The sequence below is a fragment of the Megascapheus bottae genome, chromosome 1, assembly GCF_031878675.1.
Source record: "Megascapheus bottae isolate mThoBot1 chromosome 1, mThoBot2.hap1, whole genome shotgun sequence".
NCBI classification, from domain to species: Eukaryota; Metazoa; Chordata; class Mammalia; order Rodentia; family Geomyidae; genus Megascapheus; species Megascapheus bottae.
In genome coordinates, this window is record NC_143509.1 from 28,894,856 (window position 1) to 28,913,694 (window position 18,839).

At 63.4% G+C, this 18,839-nt stretch overlaps 1 protein-coding gene across 4 annotated transcripts; it reads left to right on the forward strand.

Moving 5' to 3' along the window:
* The first annotated feature begins 667 nt into the window (after positions 1-667).
* Positions 668-12,643, forward strand: Zbtb7a (zinc finger and BTB domain containing 7A). Of its 4 annotated transcripts, none has more exons than XM_090340945.1 (3): positions 668-718; positions 8,351-9,627; positions 12,169-12,643. In XM_090340945.1, the coding sequence occupies exons 2-3, from the start codon at positions 8,366-8,368 to the stop codon at positions 12,641-12,643; spliced, it is 1,737 nt and encodes a 578-aa protein (XP_090197071.1). In that variant the 5' UTR covers positions 668-718; positions 8,351-8,365. The 4 variants fall into 4 exon arrangements, with proteins under 4 accessions (XP_090197071.1, XP_090197043.1, XP_090197063.1 ...); XM_090340917.1 differs by lacking the exon at positions 668-718 and adding an exon at positions 1,917-2,012; XM_090340937.1 differs by lacking the exon at positions 668-718 and adding an exon at positions 7,702-8,123.
* Positions 12,644-18,839: the final 6,196 nt, after the last annotated feature.

Sequence of the window (18,839 nt, forward strand, 5' to 3'; positions counted from 1 at the left end):
CGCTGCCATCCTGCCACGCCCCAGGCGTCGGGGGCACGGCCCGCGAACCCCCCCGCACCCCGCCCTGCGCAGAGGCTTGGGGGCCTGTTTATCTGGAGGCCCCCACCCCCCCTGCGCCCGGGGGGCCCGCTCCCCCCCGCGCCCCGGAGAGCTCTGGGGCCAGATAAGCTGGCAAGCTGGCACGGCGCCGCGCGGCGGGGCGGAGAGGTCAGAGGCGGGGGGCCGGGGCGGGGGGGGGGCGCCGGGGCGGGCTGGACCCCCCCTCCACTCGCCCCCAAACCTAATAACAGCCCGGTCTCCCCGGCGCAGCGGGCGCAGCCCCACGGGAGGGCAGGGACGTGGCAAGAGCGGACCTGCCGAGCCTGTTCTGGCCGCGGAGGCCGGGTGGGGGGGCGGGCCGGCGGGGGGGCCGGGGCTGCGGCACCTTTAAGACAAGGGAGGACCCCTCTTGCCCTCGGAGAAACCAGGAAGGGAGTCGCGAGCATCATACGGGGCCTTGGCGGTACAGTACGGTGACTGTAGGGGCCGTGACGCCGCCGCCGCCGCCGCCGCCCGAGCCAGGCGCGACGCGGGCACCGCCAGCCCGGGCAGCGCGAGCGCCGCCGACCCCGCGGGCGGACGAGCGGCCGACGGCGCCTAGCCCCGACTCCGGGCCCCGGCCCCGGCCCCGCGCGCCCCGGCCCGGCCCCGGCCCCGGCCCCGGCCCCGGCCCCGCGAGGTAAGTCCAGCGCCCGGTGCGGTTCCCCCCCAACCTCCTCCCCCGGCCCCTCGGGGGGGGGGCACCGGGGTTGCAGGGCGGGGACGGGGCCCCCCGGGGGACGCTGCGCCCACACTGCGCTCGCGGCCCAGGGGGAAATCCGGGGACGTTTCCCCTCAAGTTTCCGAGGACCGGGTGCTTGGCAGCCCTACCCGGAGGCTGGAGGCGACCTCCCTCCCGTCCCGAGCCCGAGAGCACGGAGTGTGGGGGGGGCGCCGCCCGGGAAGCGGGGATCGGGGGCGAAGTGCATGGGCTCGCGCGCCAGCACCCCCCTATTCCCTCATCGCCCCAGCACCCGGGCTTTTCGGGGCTCCCGGGCGCGCGAAGAGCGGGGGGAGGGGAAGCGGGGCTGCTTCGAGGGTGGGGGAGACCCGGCGTGGGGACCTAGGGGGGCGCGTCGCGCGCTAAGTTTGCAGCCGGGTACGGGGGCGCCCTCGCCCCCCGGGGGGCCTATTCGGTGTTGCGTGCATACGTTGGAGTTGGCCAGTATGGAGCTCCATGGGGGATGGGGGGGAGGGGGCTGAAAAAACAGGGAGGGGGGCTTTGCAAAGGAGGGGGAAGGGGTGGGGTGTCCGGGTGGGCGGTCGCGGCCGCGCGGCACTCTGGGTGCTGTAGTTCCGCCGTCCCCTCGGCCGCGGGTTGGTCGCGGACGCGCACCACAAGCCCCAGAATGCTCCGCGCCGGCAGCCCGCCGCGGCCCGAGAGGAGGGGCGGGCCGGCTTGCCAATGGGCGCGCGCGACGGCGCGGCGCGGTGCGGCTCGGGGGCGGGGCCTGCGCGGCTCCCTCGCCGGGGGCCGGTGGCGGTCCCGGCTTCCGGCTGCGCGGCCGCGGGCCTCCCCCTCCCCGCCCGGGCCCCTCCCGACTGTTGTGTAACTGTCCCCGACCCCCCGCCCCCGGCCCCCCGCCTCGGGGGAGGGGGTCCCCCCTCCGAGAGGGCGCTCCCCGGGGAGGGCGGCGGGCCCCGCGGCCGCGCGGCGCAAGCGAGCCCGGGGATGCGCGGCCTGGCGCGGGTCGGTCCGGGCGCGGGGGAGGCGGCGGCGGCGGCGGCGGCGGCGGGCGGGCGGGCGGACCCAGATCCGGGGTAATTTGCATCGCCCTCCCCCCAGCCCGGGTGGGGATTGGCCGCCGGCGGCGGGGGGTGGCGCGGGGCCGGGCTCACTGCCGCCTCCCGGCCTCGGAGCCGCCAGCCAGCTAGCCGCAGCCGCCGCCGCCGCCGCCGCCGGGGCCGGGCCCCTCGCGCTGCCCGGGAAGGAGGTAGGACCCGCGCGGCGGCCGGGGCTCGGGGCTCGGGGCGGGGTGCGGGCCGCGGGGACGGCCGCTTCCTGTCCCCGGCCTGGCCCCCCTCGTCCTGTCCGCGCGGTCCGGGTTCCGGGGAGGCCCGCGCCCCCGAGCGCGTGACCCCGTCTCCTCGGGCCGGACCCCCCCCCCCCCGCTTCTCCTGACGCCGCCACCACGTGCGAGCAGTGCGGCCGGGGCGCGCGGGAGGCGGGGGGGGGCGGCCGCCCTCCCCCGTCCCTGCCCCGGCCGCGGGGTGGGACCTGGCCGGGGGCTGCGCCGGGCGCCCGGGCCGGTGTCCGCGCCCCCTCCCCCCAGCCCAGCGCCCCGGGGGCTCCCGCTTCCCCGGGGGTAGATAGTGTCGGCCCAACACAGCCTGGAGTTGCCGGAGTGGCCGGCAGCCCCGGGGCGGGCGGCCCCTCTGCCCCCCAGCCTGCGGGCGGAAGTGAGAGAGGCGTGGATGCCCCTTCCCCCCGGCCGGCCCACCTGGCTCACCCATGGGTGGCGGGCCCGCTCCCCCCTGCCAGCTGCCTCACAGAAAGGGCGCCCGTGCTCCGTGTCGGCCCCTCCACCCCGGGCCAGGGCGTCACCCGGAGTGGCCGCTCCCACCCTTGGGGGGGCCTCTCCGCCACCAGCCCCTCACTTCCTATTGGCAGGCCGGGGCCCAGGCCAGACTTGGTCGCCGCTGGCTGCCTGCGCTCAGCTCCAGGCTGGGGACATTACCCCCCCCCCCCCAGGGCTGCCTCCCCCCCTCCCCCTGGGGCCTTGCAGCACACTGGGCCTGGCCGGGCCTGGCACCTCTCTGCTGGGCTCGGGGCTCTGTTTACCGCCAGGCATCGCTGTGGCGACGGGGCGCCTGGGGGAGGGGGGAAACGGCAGCCGCCGCTGGAAAAGCCAGGCCTCATGCAGGAAAGAAGAGCCAACGAGGACACTGAAATTTTAATTCGTGGGTCACTTTGGGGGGGTATTTATTATTCCGTTCTGATTGGCTGCAGCGTGGCCAGTCAGCACCTGGCCCGGCCCGCTGGGGCCCCGCACACCTCACCACCTAGTGAGCAGTAGGCCCAGCAGGCGATGCAGGAGCCCCTTTGCTCCATGGGGGAGACTGAGGCTGGGCCAGAGCAGCCCGAGAAGGGAGCGAGGGGGAGGGGGTGGTCAGTTTCTGAGGCAGTCCTGCGTCCTTGGTGTGGCTTTCGGGCTTGTTCTGTTCTTTTCCTTGAGGCTGTCTGACCCATAGCTGGGTCCACCTGGTGGCAGTCCTTGTCAACTGGAGGATGAGGCCCGTGGGGGAGGTCCCACGTGAGCCCTGTAAACCTCAGAGCTGGGTCTGGGTAGGGCCAGGGAGGCAGGGGAAGCGGGAAAGCAGCCCAAGGTCACCCAGCTGCAGCTGGGTCTGACCTGGTGGTCCTGCTTCCCGGTGTAGAGTCACTCCAAAGTCCCCTGAAGTCTTGGCTCAGGGGTGTCTGCCCACCTGTGTCTTCCAGGAAGGAGAGTCCTGTCTTGTAGGCACCTGAGCCGAGCCTCCTTGTGACTCTACCCAAAGATGACATTGAGCTCAGAGAGGGCCAGCAAGGCTCCAAGGTCACACAGCATGAGCCCCAGTTCTCCCTACTCCCAGGCTGGCGTAGTTGATACTCGGTGCGCGGATGGAACTCTGTACCACCCCTGCCAAGCCATATCCTACCATCCTGCCCCTCCGTCTAGGCAGACAGGGACAGAGGTCACCTCCCAGAGCCAGGACTCAGGGTTACCCCTCTGAAGTAGAGCTGGCAGAAGGACGGGATCAGTCATCTTTGGAATATAGTTCTCGTGCTGTGACCTTGGACAACTCCCAGCCCCCCAGTCTTGTCCAGACAGTGGAGGTCCTCCTGGGAGCCGTCCTTGCCTCCCCTGTGGAGGACGGGCACAGCCAGCCCAGGGCACCCCGGGATCTTCTGGGCGTGGATGTGCTTCTCCAGCCACCTGAGACACCTCTCACCCCCTTCCTGACCCAGCTCCTGGGAGATCTAAGCTACACTGCAGCAGCTCTGGGCACCGGGGCCTGATCTTACGTGCCTCAGTTCCCCATGATTAATTTGGGAGATTGCCTTCAATCTCAGTGGCATTCAAGGCCCTGGAACTCTAGTTGGTGACTACCGGGCTGGGTCAGAGCCTGGCATGAGTCCCTTTTGCACACCCGACCTGGGGATCCAAGGGCCAGGGCCAGCACCCTGGACTCCAGCCCTGCCCCAGGCCCCTGTGTGACCTCCCTGTCCCTTCTCTGGGACAGCTCTGAGGATCCATGAGAAGCCCACTCAGCCCCATGGCCTCTGGGTGGGGGATTCCATCCACTGCTGGGCCCTGGGGCTGCATTGGGGGAGGGGAAAGGCATTCTGGGAAGACTAGTTAGGCTGGACTAGTCAGTCAGATGGCCTGTGTTCAAATTCCAGCTCTGCTCTGTGACTCTGGGCAGGTTGCTTCCCTTCTCTGAGCCTGTTTTCTGTCTGCAGAACGGGTCATGATTCCAGGCCCTATCTTAACTGAGCTGGGGGCGGGGGGGGGGGGGGAAGAGGGGGGAGGAGAAAGTCCCTGTGTGAGGGAGACCGGGCTTGGGGAGCGGCCCTAGCCGTGAAGGGCCCGACTCGACTCAGAGCTCCACAGTGCAGGTGCCCTGCTCAGAACCTGGCACGGGTGAGGAGTGTGGCCAGAAGACCGGCCCTTCCATCTGTCCCCCCAGCAGGCTGGGGTGGCCACTTGGTGGAGGCGTCCCCACCCACGTCTTTCTGGTTTGACTGGAAAACAGGCCTGGTCCCTCCCGACAGGGCTAGATCCTACGGGCTGGAGCTGCGTGGCTCCTGGGCCCTTCGTCCAGGGGGCCGGCAGGGTGAGCCCTCCCCCTGCTCAGGCTGGGAAGGTGGCATGGCAGGTGGCCTCTCTGAGGTCCTGTGGTGGGCCTGTGGTGGGCACCTTGGATGGCAGGTGCAGCGGCACTGGAGGTTGCCGAGCTGGGCCTTGCTTTCCCCCAGGAACAGGAAGCTCACTCCTTGCCCTCCTGGAGGGCTCCAGCTTCCTCTTGGAGCCCAGCCTGAGCCTCGGGTCTGGGCTTCCTGGCCCTGACTATGCTCAGAGCGTGGGAACAGGGTGGGCCTTGGCTCCACCCTGGACTTGGGGGTAAGATGGAATCCCCAGGCCGCCTTGTCCCCACCCCCACACACATGCACACTTCCCACTGGGCCAGCTGCCTTCCTGCCTCTGGCCCTTTAAGGCCTGGGCAGGAAGCCCCTCCCCATTTAGGGCAATAAATGGACATGTAAAATGGCCGAGGCCTGAATGCTCCTGCCTGGCCGAGGGAGGCCTGTCACCTAGGAGGGAGGTGGGCAGGGGGCAGACTGGCAGGGCCCCTGGTGGCCTTGGAGTGGGACACTGCATTCCTGTCCCATTAAACCCGGGCCGGGGACGGGGCCAGGCAGAATTGGCACCAAGTCAGGGCGGGGTAGCCAGTCGGGACCAATCTTGCAACACAGGCAGGGGCCTGGCAGCTGCACCTGTGAACCAGGCTTGGCTGTGTGACCTTGGGCTAGCCACCCACCCTCTCTGGGACAGCCTTTACCACCTTGTTGCTTCTGACAGCTTCTTGGCATGTAGGTGCCAGGGGTAGCGGGCCTAGTTCCCTGATGGACATTTCTCCATCTGCCTGGCTGGGCCTCTGGCTGGGGTGCACAGTAGGTCCTCAGGGAAAGCCTGATGAGCAGGGAGTGAGACCCAGAGCACGCCCTCTTTCCACCACCTGACCCCTCTCCCCCCAGGTGACTGAGGCCCCAGAGGTTTGGCTCCTGCTCAGGATCACTGAGGGAGCACAGCTGTGGGACGGGGCCGGCCCACCCTCGGGGCCCCCTCGTGGCAGAAGGTAGGAGGTGACTGGGGAGGCCCTCGCCCCTCTCCAGCCTTGGATCGGCTTGCTGGGTGCTGCGTGGGGATCACCAACTACCTTCCTGGATGGCATGCCTCTCCCCACCTTACGGCAGGCCCCTATCAGCTGGGAAAGGGGGGGAGGGCCTGGTGGGCTGCACCTGGCCGGTCCAGTGTGACCTTGGCTGGGTGTTGCTCCCTCTCTGAGTCAGTGCCGTGAGGATGAAGTGAAAGCAGTCGTGATTTCTAGAAGCTGTAGAGTGAGGACGGGGCTCTGGCCTTTGGAAAAGGGACCCTAGCCTGGGTGGGGACTGTGCGTGACATGTCTCCACTGCTGTATGTGCCTGCCTCCAGGTGGGTGGATCGGGCCTGAGCTGGAGCCTCGGGTTGTCCGGCTGGTTGTTGCAGCCCTACTGTGTGTAACGGGGGCCCAAGGAACAGGCCCCCTCTTCCATTCGGGGACCGGCCTGCCAGAGCAACCATGAAAATGGAGAGCATGCAGGAGTTGGGAATGCCAGGACTGGGGCCTGCTCTGAGGGGCCTTCCCCGAGGAGGAAGACAGGTCACCACTTAGGGCCATGTATGGGGACTTCCTAGGCCGTGTGCTAGGCAGGGCCCTTAGGTGTTAGAGGCTCCCCAGTGAGAAGTAGACCACAGTGGGTCTGTGGCACGCATGTACTTTATATTTCTGGGGCTCCAGCACCCCAGCAGCTCGGAGCCACCCAACTCCCTTGCCCTACTGTTGGCCATTCCTCCTGGGGAGAGGCCCAGGTGGCAGTGGTGCAGGGCGGGCCAGGCAGGTGGCTCTTGTTCCTGGAGAGAGGCTGGGCCAGACATCCAGTTCAGTCCGACGGTGGAGGGGGGGAGTTGTGGGGGTGGGAGGTGGCTCTGGGGAATGGGGGGCCTCTTGCCGTCCATCCCGCCTGCCTGGGTGTCCTTGCTGGGATGCTGGCCTTCTCTGGGTCTGGGTTTGCTCATCTGTGGGGGTTGTGATCCTCACGGGACTTTCCTGGCCAGTGTCTCCCCAGGTCTGGCTGTTTGGCAAGAGGCTCTTGTGATGTCTGGGGAGTCATGGCCTCCAGGCCACAGCAGCCCCTAGCCCAGGGCTGGGAGCCTGGTGGGGAGCCAGGGTGGCACTGGCAGAGGGGGTGGAGCTGCCACAGCGCGGGCTGAGTCACTTGGACAATTTTGGGTCTCGATCTCTAGGCCCCTGGAGACCAAAGGACCCTGGGTCACCTGAAGGAGGACAGGCCAGAGGGGGTGGGGTGTGGGTGGGCTGGGGCAGGAGACTAGGGCCTGTCTGATCCCTGAGCCCCATCTGCCCACATGCTCCGTGGGGCTGGGGCCAGACGGCAGATGGTGGTAGGGGGTGGGAGCTCCCACCAGGGCGTAGAACCCCCCCTCCTAGTCGCCACATCTGAGCCTCCCTTTCCCACTGAGGCGGAGCTGAGAGAGCTGAGCAGCTGGCAAGAGGGTGGGCGGCCATGAGAGGAGAGAGGCCTGGGCCACACAAAGGCCTCTGTGTCAGCCATGAGACCCCACTCCAAGGGCCAGTGGCTGGAGGGAGATGGGCTGCGGCTTTGGGTCCGGCTGGACCAGTGCTGGGCTCCCTTGTGGGCCTGAGAGGCTCGAGTCCAGGACGCCAGGCAGCCAGGCTTCTCGGTGGGGCCAGGAGGGTCCCATGCTTCTGAGGAGGCTGAGGGCTTGCCAGCCCAGGCTCTGTCCTGAGGGCTGGTTGTACTGGGTCAGGAGCAAGGGGGTTTGGGGTGTGTCGGGTGGTAAGGGGCGGTTGGCTCCCTGGGGAGGGCGGAGGGTGGGGACCACAGCCAGAGGGTTGCACAAGCTGGAGTGGGCGGGTGAGTCAGCCCCAGGGACTGCGGAAAAGACGGATAGGGGGAGAGCGGGACCCACTTTGGTGGGCAGAGACCACTGCCCTTCTGACAGATGGAGAAAGAGCGCAGGGTGCCAGGCTTTGCCCATGGAGCAGCTGAGGTGCAGGATGCCAAGCAGGCTGTGGACTTGGGGGACTGCCTGGGCCTTTGGCCTGGCCTCCTGCGAGGGCCAGGCCCGGCATGGGGGCTCCAGCCCGCCCCACGGCCCACACCCACACGCCCTTGACCCCCGCAGGTCACAGCCCATCTCTGGCCAGCCTCACCTTTTCCTGCCGGGACTCTGACCTCTCCCTCCAAGGGCTGCTTCCAGGTCAGAGGGCCCTAGGCGTGTCCCCAGGCTTTGCTTGGTCCTCAGTGGGGAGCTGTCTGGAGGGGCGCTGAGGAGGGTGTGGATGGGCCTACTGTGTGCTGGCACTGCGCGTGCCCCTTTAGTGGGCAGCCAGGATGGGCTTGGGTGTCCTCTCCTGTGCATCAAGTGGAGCGGGTGGGGTGATGTGCAAGAGCCATCCTCATGAGAGCCCCCTCTCCCGGCTGCAGGTCTCGGCGCGGAAGATGGCCGGCGGCGTGGACGGCCCCATCGGGATCCCGTTTCCCGACCACAGCAGTGACATCCTGAGCGGGCTGAATGAGCAGCGGACGCAGGGCCTGCTGTGCGACGTGGTGATCCTGGTGGAGGGCCGCGAGTTCCCCACGCACCGCTCCGTGCTGGCCGCCTGCAGCCAGTACTTCAAGAAGCTGTTCACGTCGGGCGCCGTGGTGGACCAGCAGAACGTGTACGAGATCGACTTCGTCAGCGCCGACGCGCTCACCGCCCTCATGGACTTTGCCTACACCGCCACGCTCACGGTCAGCACGGCCAACGTGGGCGACATCCTCAGCGCTGCGCGCCTGCTGGAGATCCCCGCCGTGAGCCACGTGTGCGCCGACCTGCTGGACCGCCAGATCCTGGCCGCCGACGGGGCCAGTGACACGGGGCAGCTGGACCTGGTGGAGCAGATTGACCAGCGCAATCTCCTGCGCGCCAAGGAGTACCTGGAGTTCTTCCAGAGCAACCCCATGAACAGCCTGCCCCCCGCCGCCGCGGGCGCCTTCCCGTGGTCCACCTTCAGCGCTCCCGACGACGACCTGGACGCCACCAAGGAGGCCGTGGCAGCCGCCGTGGCTGCTGTGGCCGCGGGCGATTGCAACGGCCTGGACTTCTACGGGCCAGGGCCCCCAGCAGAGCGGCCCCCAGCCGGGGATGGGGATGAGGGGGACAGCAACCATGGCCTGTGGCCCGAGCGGGACGAGGATGCCCCCTCGGCCGGCGGCCTCTTCCCACCCCCAGTGGCCCCGCCGGCTGCCACGCAGAATGGCCACTATGGCCGGGCTGGGGAGGAGGAGGTGGCCTCCCTGTCAGAGGCGGCGGCTCCTGAACCAGGAGACTCGCCGGGTTTCCTGTCGGCCACGGCGGAGGGCGAGGACGGGGACACGGCAGATGTGGACGGGCTGGCGGCCAGCACTCTGCTGCAGCAGATGATGTCCTCCGTGGGCCGTGCGGGGGCCCTGGCGGCCGGGGACAGCGACGACGAGTCGCGGGCCGAGGACAAGGGCGTCATGGACTACTACCTGAAGTACTTCAGCGGCGCCCATGAGGGCGACGTGTACCCCGCTTGGTCGCAGAAGGGGGAGAAGAAGATCCGCGCCAAGGCCTTCCAGAAGTGCCCGATCTGCGAGAAGGTGATCCAGGGCGCCGGCAAGCTGCCTCGGCACATCCGCACACACACGGGCGAGAAGCCCTATGAGTGTAACATCTGCAAGGTCCGCTTCACCAGGTGAGCCGGGCGCCTAGCAGGCAGCCGGGTGCTGGGCGGGCGCTGGGCGGGCGCCAGGTGGCCTTCTGCGCCTGGCCTGGCCCTCGTGAGTGGCTGTCAGGGCCGGTATGGTTTTCCTGTCCTTGGGAAAGAGAGCCTAGCAAGGGATTGTTGTGGCCGGCGGCCAGGTGGCCGCAGTGTGCACCCCACAGGCGGGAATCACTCTTCCTTCTGCTGAGGCTCTGCATGGAAGGTTCTGTTGGGCTATGGGAGAAGGGACAGCTTTGCAGAGGGAGGAGAGCTCTGGCAGTGGAAACTCTCCTCGTGTGTTATGCAGTTGCTATATACTGGGCCCTGGTCTAGGTCCCAGCCCCAGGAACGGGGCAGAAGCAGGCCAGGACTTGGGGCAGTGACTGAGACCTCTGACATTTCCTTGGAGATTGGATGTGGGGAGGAGCCAGGAAAGGTAGTGTAGGCTGAGCAAAGGCCCTGAGGCAGCGTGACTGCGGAGGGGAGGGCTGGCCAATGGGAACAAAAAGGCCTGCAGTGGGAAGGGTTCGAGGCCAGGCTGTGCGTGATAGTTTGAGATTGAGTCTCAGGAGTCCAGAGGTGGCTGGCTTGGCTGGGTAGACCCAGGGCGGGCCAGGCCCATGGGTGTGGGGGTGGGCACTGGCAGGCAGGGACCCTGCCAGGCTGGGTGACTCAGCGTCACCCCCTACCCCCCTGCCCGCTGCCCTGGGGTTCCCCTGGCCACGCCTACCAAGGCTGAAGAAAGAAGCCATTGTCCCAGCTTCCCGGTCCCACCCTACAGAGCAGGAACCTGAGGCTGCCCCCTCCCCAGCATGCCATACCCCTCCCCAGTGGGTTGGAGAGGAGGGCGAGGCCTGAACTCCAGTGCCTGGGAGTGCCAGGTGGGGGCAAAGGGCACTAGCTGGGGCGGAGTCTGCTGTGAGATGAGGGGCTGAAAGGCCCAACCCCTCCCCCCCCCACCAGGGCCCAGGTGCTGCCATCTGCAGGAAGAGCCAGGGCTTGGGGGGGGGGGGGCGAGTGATGGGCCTGAGCCGGTGGCTGACCTGGCCCTGGGGTCACAGCTGCCCCCACCATGGGCCCCACCTTGGTTTCACTCTGAATTGGTGTGTGCTCTTGCACCTCCACTGATCCTTGGCCAATCTGTCTCCCAGTCAGGGAAACTGAGGCATTGGGAAGTTTTATAAAGAGAAGCCTCTGCTGTCCAGACACCTACCTGCTTCCTGCTTGTGCCCCCAGCCCCTTGTCCCTGCCCCCCCCCCGGGCCTGCCCCCCCCCCCCCCCCCGGCCCGCAGCCCAGGGGCCCCTCTGACTCATGGCGGCATGTTGAGTAAGTGGGGCCTGTGCAGCCTAAGCTATAATTACCCAGGCCGGGGCTCGGGGTGACGAAACTAGGGCTGCCTTCCACCCCCACCCGGCCTCGGTGCCCAGCCCCTGGTCCCGCTGTGTAACACCAGGCAAGCCACTTCCCCTCTCTGAGCCTTCTGTCCCAGCTAGGGAAATGTGTACAGGCTGTGCTCTGTAGGCCGGGGACCGGGGGTGCTGAGCTAGTCGGACCCGTAGGAACAGAGCAGGCGCGCGAGCACTCAAGGGTGGGCCTCGCGCCTGGGCAGCCCGGGAGCAGGCAGTCAGCGCAGCCCTGCGGAGCCACAGGACTTAGGGAGTGTGGAGATTTGGTGACTGAAGGGCCAGGCCTGGAAGGATTAGAGGAAGTGGGGCTGTCAGCTCCAGACGGTGCCTTGGGAAAGGCCTGGGGTTGTAGGGACCAGGACTTCAGGCTGGGAAAGGCAGAGGGGCACTCAAGGTGGGCTCTTACGGGATGAGCAGGAGTTTGTCAGCAAGTCGGGGACTAGTCGGGACTCCTGAGGACTGGGCTCTCTCCCAGCCCTGTCGATTTCCGGGAGGACTCCACCCCGTCTTCAGTGATGGGCTGGTGAGAGTGTTGGGGTCCTAACAGGCACCCACAGGCATGTGGGTGAGGCTGGGCGAGGCCGTGGCATTGCAGCTTCTCTCCTGCCTTCCCTAGCACAGGTCTCAGCAGCCTGGCCACGTTTCAAGGGCGCAGGAGCTGCCAACGGGCCTCAAGGACTACCTGGCCCACAGGTGGCTGGCTGAGCTGGTTGCACACTGTCCCCATTGGTACGAGAGTCTGTGAGAAAGGCCACACAGGGTGGCATGGCTCAGGTGGTGCAGTGCCAGCCAGTGAGTGAAAGCATCAAGTACTATGGAGGCCTGGTCTGAGACCAGAAGAAAGGCAGTGAGCAGCACAGTGACGGATGGGTCTGGAGGCCTGCTGGAGGGAGGTGGCGTTCCAGCCTCTGTTTGGTGACAGGGCTCTGGGAGGAGGAAGTTTGGCCATCCATCAGCACGTGCAAAGGTCCGGGGGGCCATGGAGGGGTCTGGTGGAGCCTGGGCGTCCGGGGGGCTGCGGTGAGCGGCTCCCGGGGCTGGATTCCCCTAGTCCCAGAGCCGGTGGAGGGGTGTTATCGGGCTGGGCCGGCCTCTGCTCACCCCGCCCCACGTGCCCGCCCGCAGGCAGGACAAGCTGAAGGTGCATATGAGGAAGCACACGGGCGAGAAGCCGTACCTGTGCCAGCAGTGCGGGGCGGCCTTCGCCCACAACTACGACCTGAAGAACCACATGCGCGTGCACACGGGCCTGCGGCCCTACCAGTGCGACAGCTGCTGCAAGACGTTCGTGCGCTCCGACCACCTGCACAGACACCTCAAGAAGGACGGCTGCAACGGGGTGCCCTCGCGCCGGGGCCGCAAGCCCCGCGTCCGAGCCCCGCCCGACGCCACCGCGGGGGTCGCCGCACCCCCCGGGGCCCCCGACACCCCGCGCAACGGCCAGGAGAAGCACTTTAAGGACGACGACGACGAGGACGATGAGGCCACCAGCCCTGATGGCTCGGGCCGCCTGAATGTAGCGGGAGCCGGCGGAGATGACAGCGCCAGGGGTCCTGGGGCCACCGCCACCCCGGCCCCCTTCACAGCCGGACTCGCCTGAAACCAAAAAGAACAGAAACCCGAGACAGACAGAGAGGACACCCCCACCCCAGACACAAAGAAAATCTATCTACATACAGATATCTATCTTATCTATCTATATATATATATATATACAGATATATATATATGACGTCACAGAACTAGGATACTGCTTCTCAGATTTGTCGCCTTCATGAAGCCCCTCCACAGGGCCCCCTCCCCGCCCCCATGTCCCCCACCCCATCCGCTGGGGGGTCTGGGCTTGGCATGGGGTCTTGTGGGGTGCCCGCTGTGGGCAGCGGGCCTGATCCAAGCCTGGTTCCAGCCCTGGACTCCAGGCTGGATTGGGGTGACTTGGGGGGCCAGGGACGGGGCCAGCTCTCGTGTCCCTCCCCTCCGGGTTTCTGTGAGTCTTCAGACAAGACCTTAAATGATCTGTGTCTGCTCTGAGCGGACGCTAAATGGTCCCTGGCCCCCCACCCTCCTTCCTCAGGGCACTTACTAAGGGGGGGTTTCCCCTCGGTCCTCCCCACTGGCCTCCCGCCTCCCGCCCCGCCTGTGACCTCGCACCTCTGCACCCCTTGGCCGCTAAGACACAAACCTATTTATTCCCAGGCCTGGGGACCGGGGGGAGGGGGCAGGCTTGGGGTCTGCAGGGGGTTCCAGTGTGGCCCGGCTCCCGCCGCCTTCCTCCACGGCACTTAACCCTGGTGGGACCCTGGGACCACCACTCAGGCCGCCCCCCAGCCCCAGACCCCCGAGACCCCACATTTGGAGATTGCAAATGTCTGTCTTGACCCTGTCCCCCCGAGCCCCTCCCAACTTTTAAAGCACTTTTTAGATTTTTTTCTTTTCCTCCTGAAACAAAATTTATATATAGATACATATATACACACACACACATATATACGGATAGCTGTATATCCACATACATACGTATATATATATGTGTGTGTGTGTATATAATATACTTAGAAAAGTGGGCGGCAGGATGGGGTAATGACAGCCAAGATTGGGGGGACTGGGGTCTCAGAAGGTAGGGACGGGAGCCAGAGAGTGAGTGAGAGGGTCCGAAGTTCAATGTCACAAAAGCAATAAAAAACAAAAACCAAGATTTTACAAAATGGAAAGGAAGAATGAGAAAACCAACAGGCAAGCAACCACATTAGAAGTCTTGGCACTTTGTAACAGAACGGGTACTTTATCTTAATTCTTAATTTAAAAACATGTTTACAAGTTGTATCCAACTTCTATGAAAAATTGAAAAGACAAAAAAAAAAGTGAGAGAAAGAGAGAGAAAGCAAAAGAAAATTCCTAAAAGTCAATTTATTTTTGTACAAAATAATAATAAAAAAAAAACCCCACCGCAAACATAGAATCCAGTTTTGTTCCCCAAGGCTGATGGGGGTGGTGAGGTGGCCAGGTAGCCATTGAGGGCCCTGAGGGCCATTCTAGGGGGCTGCACTGAGGGCAGCCACGGGGTCCCCCAGTCTGTGCCAGGCCCCCCCACTCCCCTGCCCTCCCACATTTGGTCTTGGCTTGGTGGTGGCTGCCCCCAGGGCTCCCTCCTTCATGCCCCCAGCTCAGGGATGGGCCCGAGAAAAGGCTGGCCTTCCAACCAGCCGGACCACCCAGCCTCGCCCCCAAGTCCCCCCCACCTTCCCGTCCCCTGCCCCACCACTTGCCCTCCAACATGGCTGTCCTGCTTGGCCACCAAACTGCTGCCATCTTGGATGTGCTTCCCCATGCCTGTCTAGTGTCCCCACTTCCAGGGCCTTATGCCTCCCCTCCCCCCATCCCCAGCCCTTGTTTTTACTCAAAGGCACTGACTGTAACCCGCTGGCACCTGTCTCCCCAACTCTGGCTCCCAAAAGGCCCGGTGTTGACCGAGCCGCAGGCCACGGATAGGGGCCGGAGTTGGTTGGACAGCGCCCCCCAGGTCCAGGACGCTCCCTCCCGGCTGTGGATGCAGAGCCTAGCGTGGGACCCTTCCTGTTGGTGCCTGGAGGGGGTGGGGGGGACCCTGAGTCCCCTACTTTTGTCTTTTTCTTTTGTTTTTAAAGGGAAGCTTTTGAAGAAGGTATTTTTTTTTTTCAGTCTCTACTGGATAGTTCTTGTCCCCCTTCCCAGCCTTTCAGCACCCCCAAATGTCTCAGGTTTCCCCTGCGGGCCAGCAGAAGGGGCAGGCCCCAAGCCCCCCCCCCCCATCCCCAGTGTCACTGTCACCTGGCAAGCTGTTTTGGAGAAGAGCACCCAGGCCAGGGGTAACCCCCTCCTCCCCGAGAGGTCCCCCGCGGGGGTGAGTTCTCTTCCCCACCCCGCAATAAAACCAACTCTCAAATCACATGTCCTGCTAGTGGGGCCTTTATGGACTTGGGGAGCTGGGCCTACAGGGACCCTGGTAGGAACTGGTCCAGTCCACAGCCCGCCAGTGGCAGTTGTGAACATAGACCTCTTCCAGAATTGCACTAGACCCTTTCCTCCCCAGCTCCGCGCTCAGCTTCTGCCAGCCCTGCCCCCCAATTCTGCCTTAACCGCTCGCCTGTCCTGGGGGCCGCAGCGTCTGCATGGACCCAGAGCCGGGACTCCCCCACCCTCACCCCAGCCCGGCCCTGCCCCAACTCTGCGCAATCACATACTGTATATAGATGTGGATCGATTTTATTTTTATTCTTTAAATTAAGGTCGTGATAAAGGTATTGCCAAAGATACTGCTGACTTTATGTGTTTCAGGAAACAGATTTGAAGAGGGTCTATTTGTCGGGGAGGATGCTGCAGAAAGGTTTTTGTTTGGTTGTTTGGGGTTTTTTTTGTGTGTGTGTGTTTTCTTTTTTAGTTTTTTTTTTTTTTTTTTTTTTTTTAACTGCCTGGTACAAACCGAAAAAAAAAAGGAAAAAAAAAAAAAGACAAAACCAAGTGAAATTGTTCTTTCCATCATCACGTGGTGACGAGTGGGTGCTGTGTGCAGGTGTGTGCAGGAGAGAGCGAGGGCCAGGCCTGCCGCTGTCCCCAAATGTGCAGGGCCCTAGAGAGAAGAATGGCCCTGTTTAGCTGCTGCTCTTGCCTCCTCCTCCTCTGCCTTTTGAGATTAAGAAAAAAACTACAAACCAGTGAGTCCAGCGCAGGGCCAGGCCCGTTCTGGTACAGGTGGGAGACTGCGCTCATCAGGTAATACCAAAGTCCACCCAGCCAGACATCTCTGCGATGTAGCCACTGAGGCTTAGCACCCAGTGTGCGCTGCTGTCCTTTGGCCTCCTTCAGAGGGGGTCTCCAGGCTCTTTCCCCTCAGGATAGGATCCTCTGGGCCATGTCAGACACAGTCAAAGGTGGCACGTGGTAAACTGAGGCAGGGATCAGCTCTGTTCCCCAGGATGGAGACAGTCCAGGTAACTAGACTTGTAGGTTACACAGGCTGAAAGGAAAACCAGAAGGGGAGGGGCGGGGGGAAGAAAAAAGAAAAGCCAACAAAAAAAAAAAATCCTATTTTTTGAGAAAGAAAGATATTTATATTTGCAATTTTATTTTATTTAAGCTGAGGAAGCAGCCTTCCCAGAGGTAGGGACCTGGCTGGCGCAGGACGGGTCAGAACCTTTTGGGGCTCAGCGCCCAGGGGTCAGAATCTCAGAGGTCGACGAGCTCGCACTAAATGTATAGATTTACATGGGGTGGGGTAGGGCCAGGGGACTCCAGTCTGTGGCTAGGGCTGCCTAGAGCTGTGGATGGGTGGTCTCCCGCCACCCCAGGCCTGGATATGAGGTGCCTTGGATTTGGGGGGCCAGACCTGGCAAGTTGGGAGGGGGGCAAGGGGTGGTGCCCAGGGGTTACAGAGCACAGACAAGACATTCCATGGACTGTATTCGAGAGTCTTTATAAAGCGGGGAGATTTAACAAAAAAAAAAATCAATTGATAAAAATGCACTTTTTGGGGGTGGGGGGAGAAGCTTTAAAAGTAATAAAAATACAAAAAACAAAAGATGATGAAAACAAAACAAAAAATTCATTTTTCTTGTATATAAAAAAGAAAAAAACCACTAAATGCAGCCTGTTACGACCGCGGCCGCCTCCGTGCCTGATTTCTATGTTGTGTGTCTTGCCGTGGGGGTGTGAACAGGGTGGGAGGGAGGGACATGGGACCCTCGGACTCTCAGACCCTCCTGCCCAGCGTGGGCCATGTTCCACGAGGGTGCTGGGCATCAGGACGCAGTGCACCCTGGGAAAGAAGGTGTCTGCTCTGGGTGGCTGGGCAGGGGGTGGCAGCAACTGGCACCTGAAGGTGCTGAAGCTCCAGGGTCTTTGAGAATCCTGTGTGTGGCCTAAGAGGCCATCCCCAGTAACAGCATCCGGTTGTTAAGTCCAAACCCACCAGCCAGCCACGGACAACTTCCTGTGCTCAGGAAGTAGTGGCTTGTGGGGCCTCCTCCACTGGCAGTGGCAATAAGTTGTCAACAGGCCAGGGAGAGGAGCCATCCCCCCCCCCCACCACCGGGGTTCCCACTGCCATAGCCATGGCCCAGCCAGCAGGGTTGGCTGGGGTGGGGGCATCTGCTCCTGGGAGTTGGGCACAGGGGACTGGCGAAGGCCTGGTCAAGCTGTAAGGACACCTGGGGAGCGGATTTGTGTGCCACATGGGCTAAGGAGCCCTCCATGGCATCCTGGGGCCACACAGCAGGACGGAAGGGGAAGGGCCCCTCCTGACAGTTCATCCCCACCCCAGCGGCTCGCTCACCTCACTGCTCACTTGTTACATCAAACCAAGAAGTTCACCACATGCACGAGCACTGCCCCTTCCACGCTCCCTGGCCCTGCAAGTCCACTTTGCATCTCTGAACCCACATGTGGACATTTCCTACATAGGGGGTCACATGCTGTGTGAATTTTTTTTCTTCTGTGCCAGTCCTGGGGCTGGGCAATGTCCCTGAGTTTTGTTTTGTTTTTTCTCTAATCCTAGGGCTTGAAGTCCGGGCCTGAGCACTGTCTCTGAGCCTCTCCGTGTTTAAGGCTAGTACTCTACCACTAGAGCCACAGCTCTACTTCTAACTTTTTGGTGGTTAATTGGAGATGTGTCTCATAGACTCTCTTGCTGGGCTGACTTTGAACTTCTTATGCTCAGCCCAGCCCCCTGAGTTGCTGGGATTATAAGTATGAGCCACGTGTGCTCAGCAGACTTTTGTGTGTCAGAGCCTCGTTTCTGGTAGTGTTGTTCCAGCCTACCTTTTGGATCCAGTGTGGTGACCATTTTTTTTGAAGGGGGGGTCATGGGGCTTGGATTCTGGGCCTGGATGCTTCCCAGAGTTCTTCAGCTCAAGGCTACTGCCCTACCCTTGAGCCACAGCCCTCTACTTTCCATTTTCTAGAGATTAATTGGAGATAAGTCTTAAGGGCTTGTAGAGTCTTGGCTGGCTTTGTACTTCGATCCTCAGATGTCAGCTTCCTGAGTAGCTAGGATTACAGGGGTGAGCCACCATGCCCCACCCAGTGTGTGGTAACTTCTGAAAGGACTGTCCCTGTTTCCCCCCCCCCCCCCCCCAGTCCTGGGCTTGAATTCAGGACTTGAGCACTGTCCTTGGGCTCTCAAGGCTACCACTCTGCCATTTAAGCCACAGCACCACTTCTGGCTTTTTCTGTGTATGTAGTACAGAAGAATTGAACCCAGGGCTTTATGCATGCTAGGCAGGCCTCGCTCCCTGGTCCCAATATGGGGGTGACTTGGGCCAGGTCCCCACGGCAGGGCCTTGGGCTCTGGAGTGGAGCCACCCTGCAGGGCGAGGGCAGCTGACAGGGACCCTGGCACACACCACATCACGATTCCTCAGTGGCTTCACCGTGACCTTTTTATTTGCATTTTTAAAAAACAATTAAATTAGAATACAAATATTAGAAAACAGCGCCCTGGGCTGCCAGTGGGCGTGGCGGCGGAGCTCCTGGCGAGGCCGCGGGGGCCATCCTCTAGACCTGAAGATATTGCTTCCTGACTCGGAGAGTCCTGTGTAGAATCGGTGGCTGCTCGGCGCCGGGGGGCCCGGAGGTCTGGAGGTCCCCCCACCCCACCTCCAGACTCCCACGGGAGGGGGGGGGTCCCAGACTGGTGTGGTGCAGGCCGGGCCCTGTTGGAAGAGAGGCTCCCAGGGAGGGGCCGGGAAACCCAAGAGCAAGACGAAAAGGAGGAGCCAGCGGGAGCCCCACGCCCTCCACTGGACGGGTGGGCGGGTGGGCGG

Coding starts and splice junctions, on each gene's coding strand:
- Zbtb7a (XM_090340926.1), top strand. CDS start 8,258: ATGGGCTTGGGTGTCCTCTCCTGTGCATCAAGTGGAGCGGGTGGGGTG. Junction 9,628..12,168: donor TGCAAGGTCCGCTTCACCAG/GTGAGCCGGGCG, acceptor GCCCGCCCGCAG/GCAGGACAAGCTGAAGGTGC.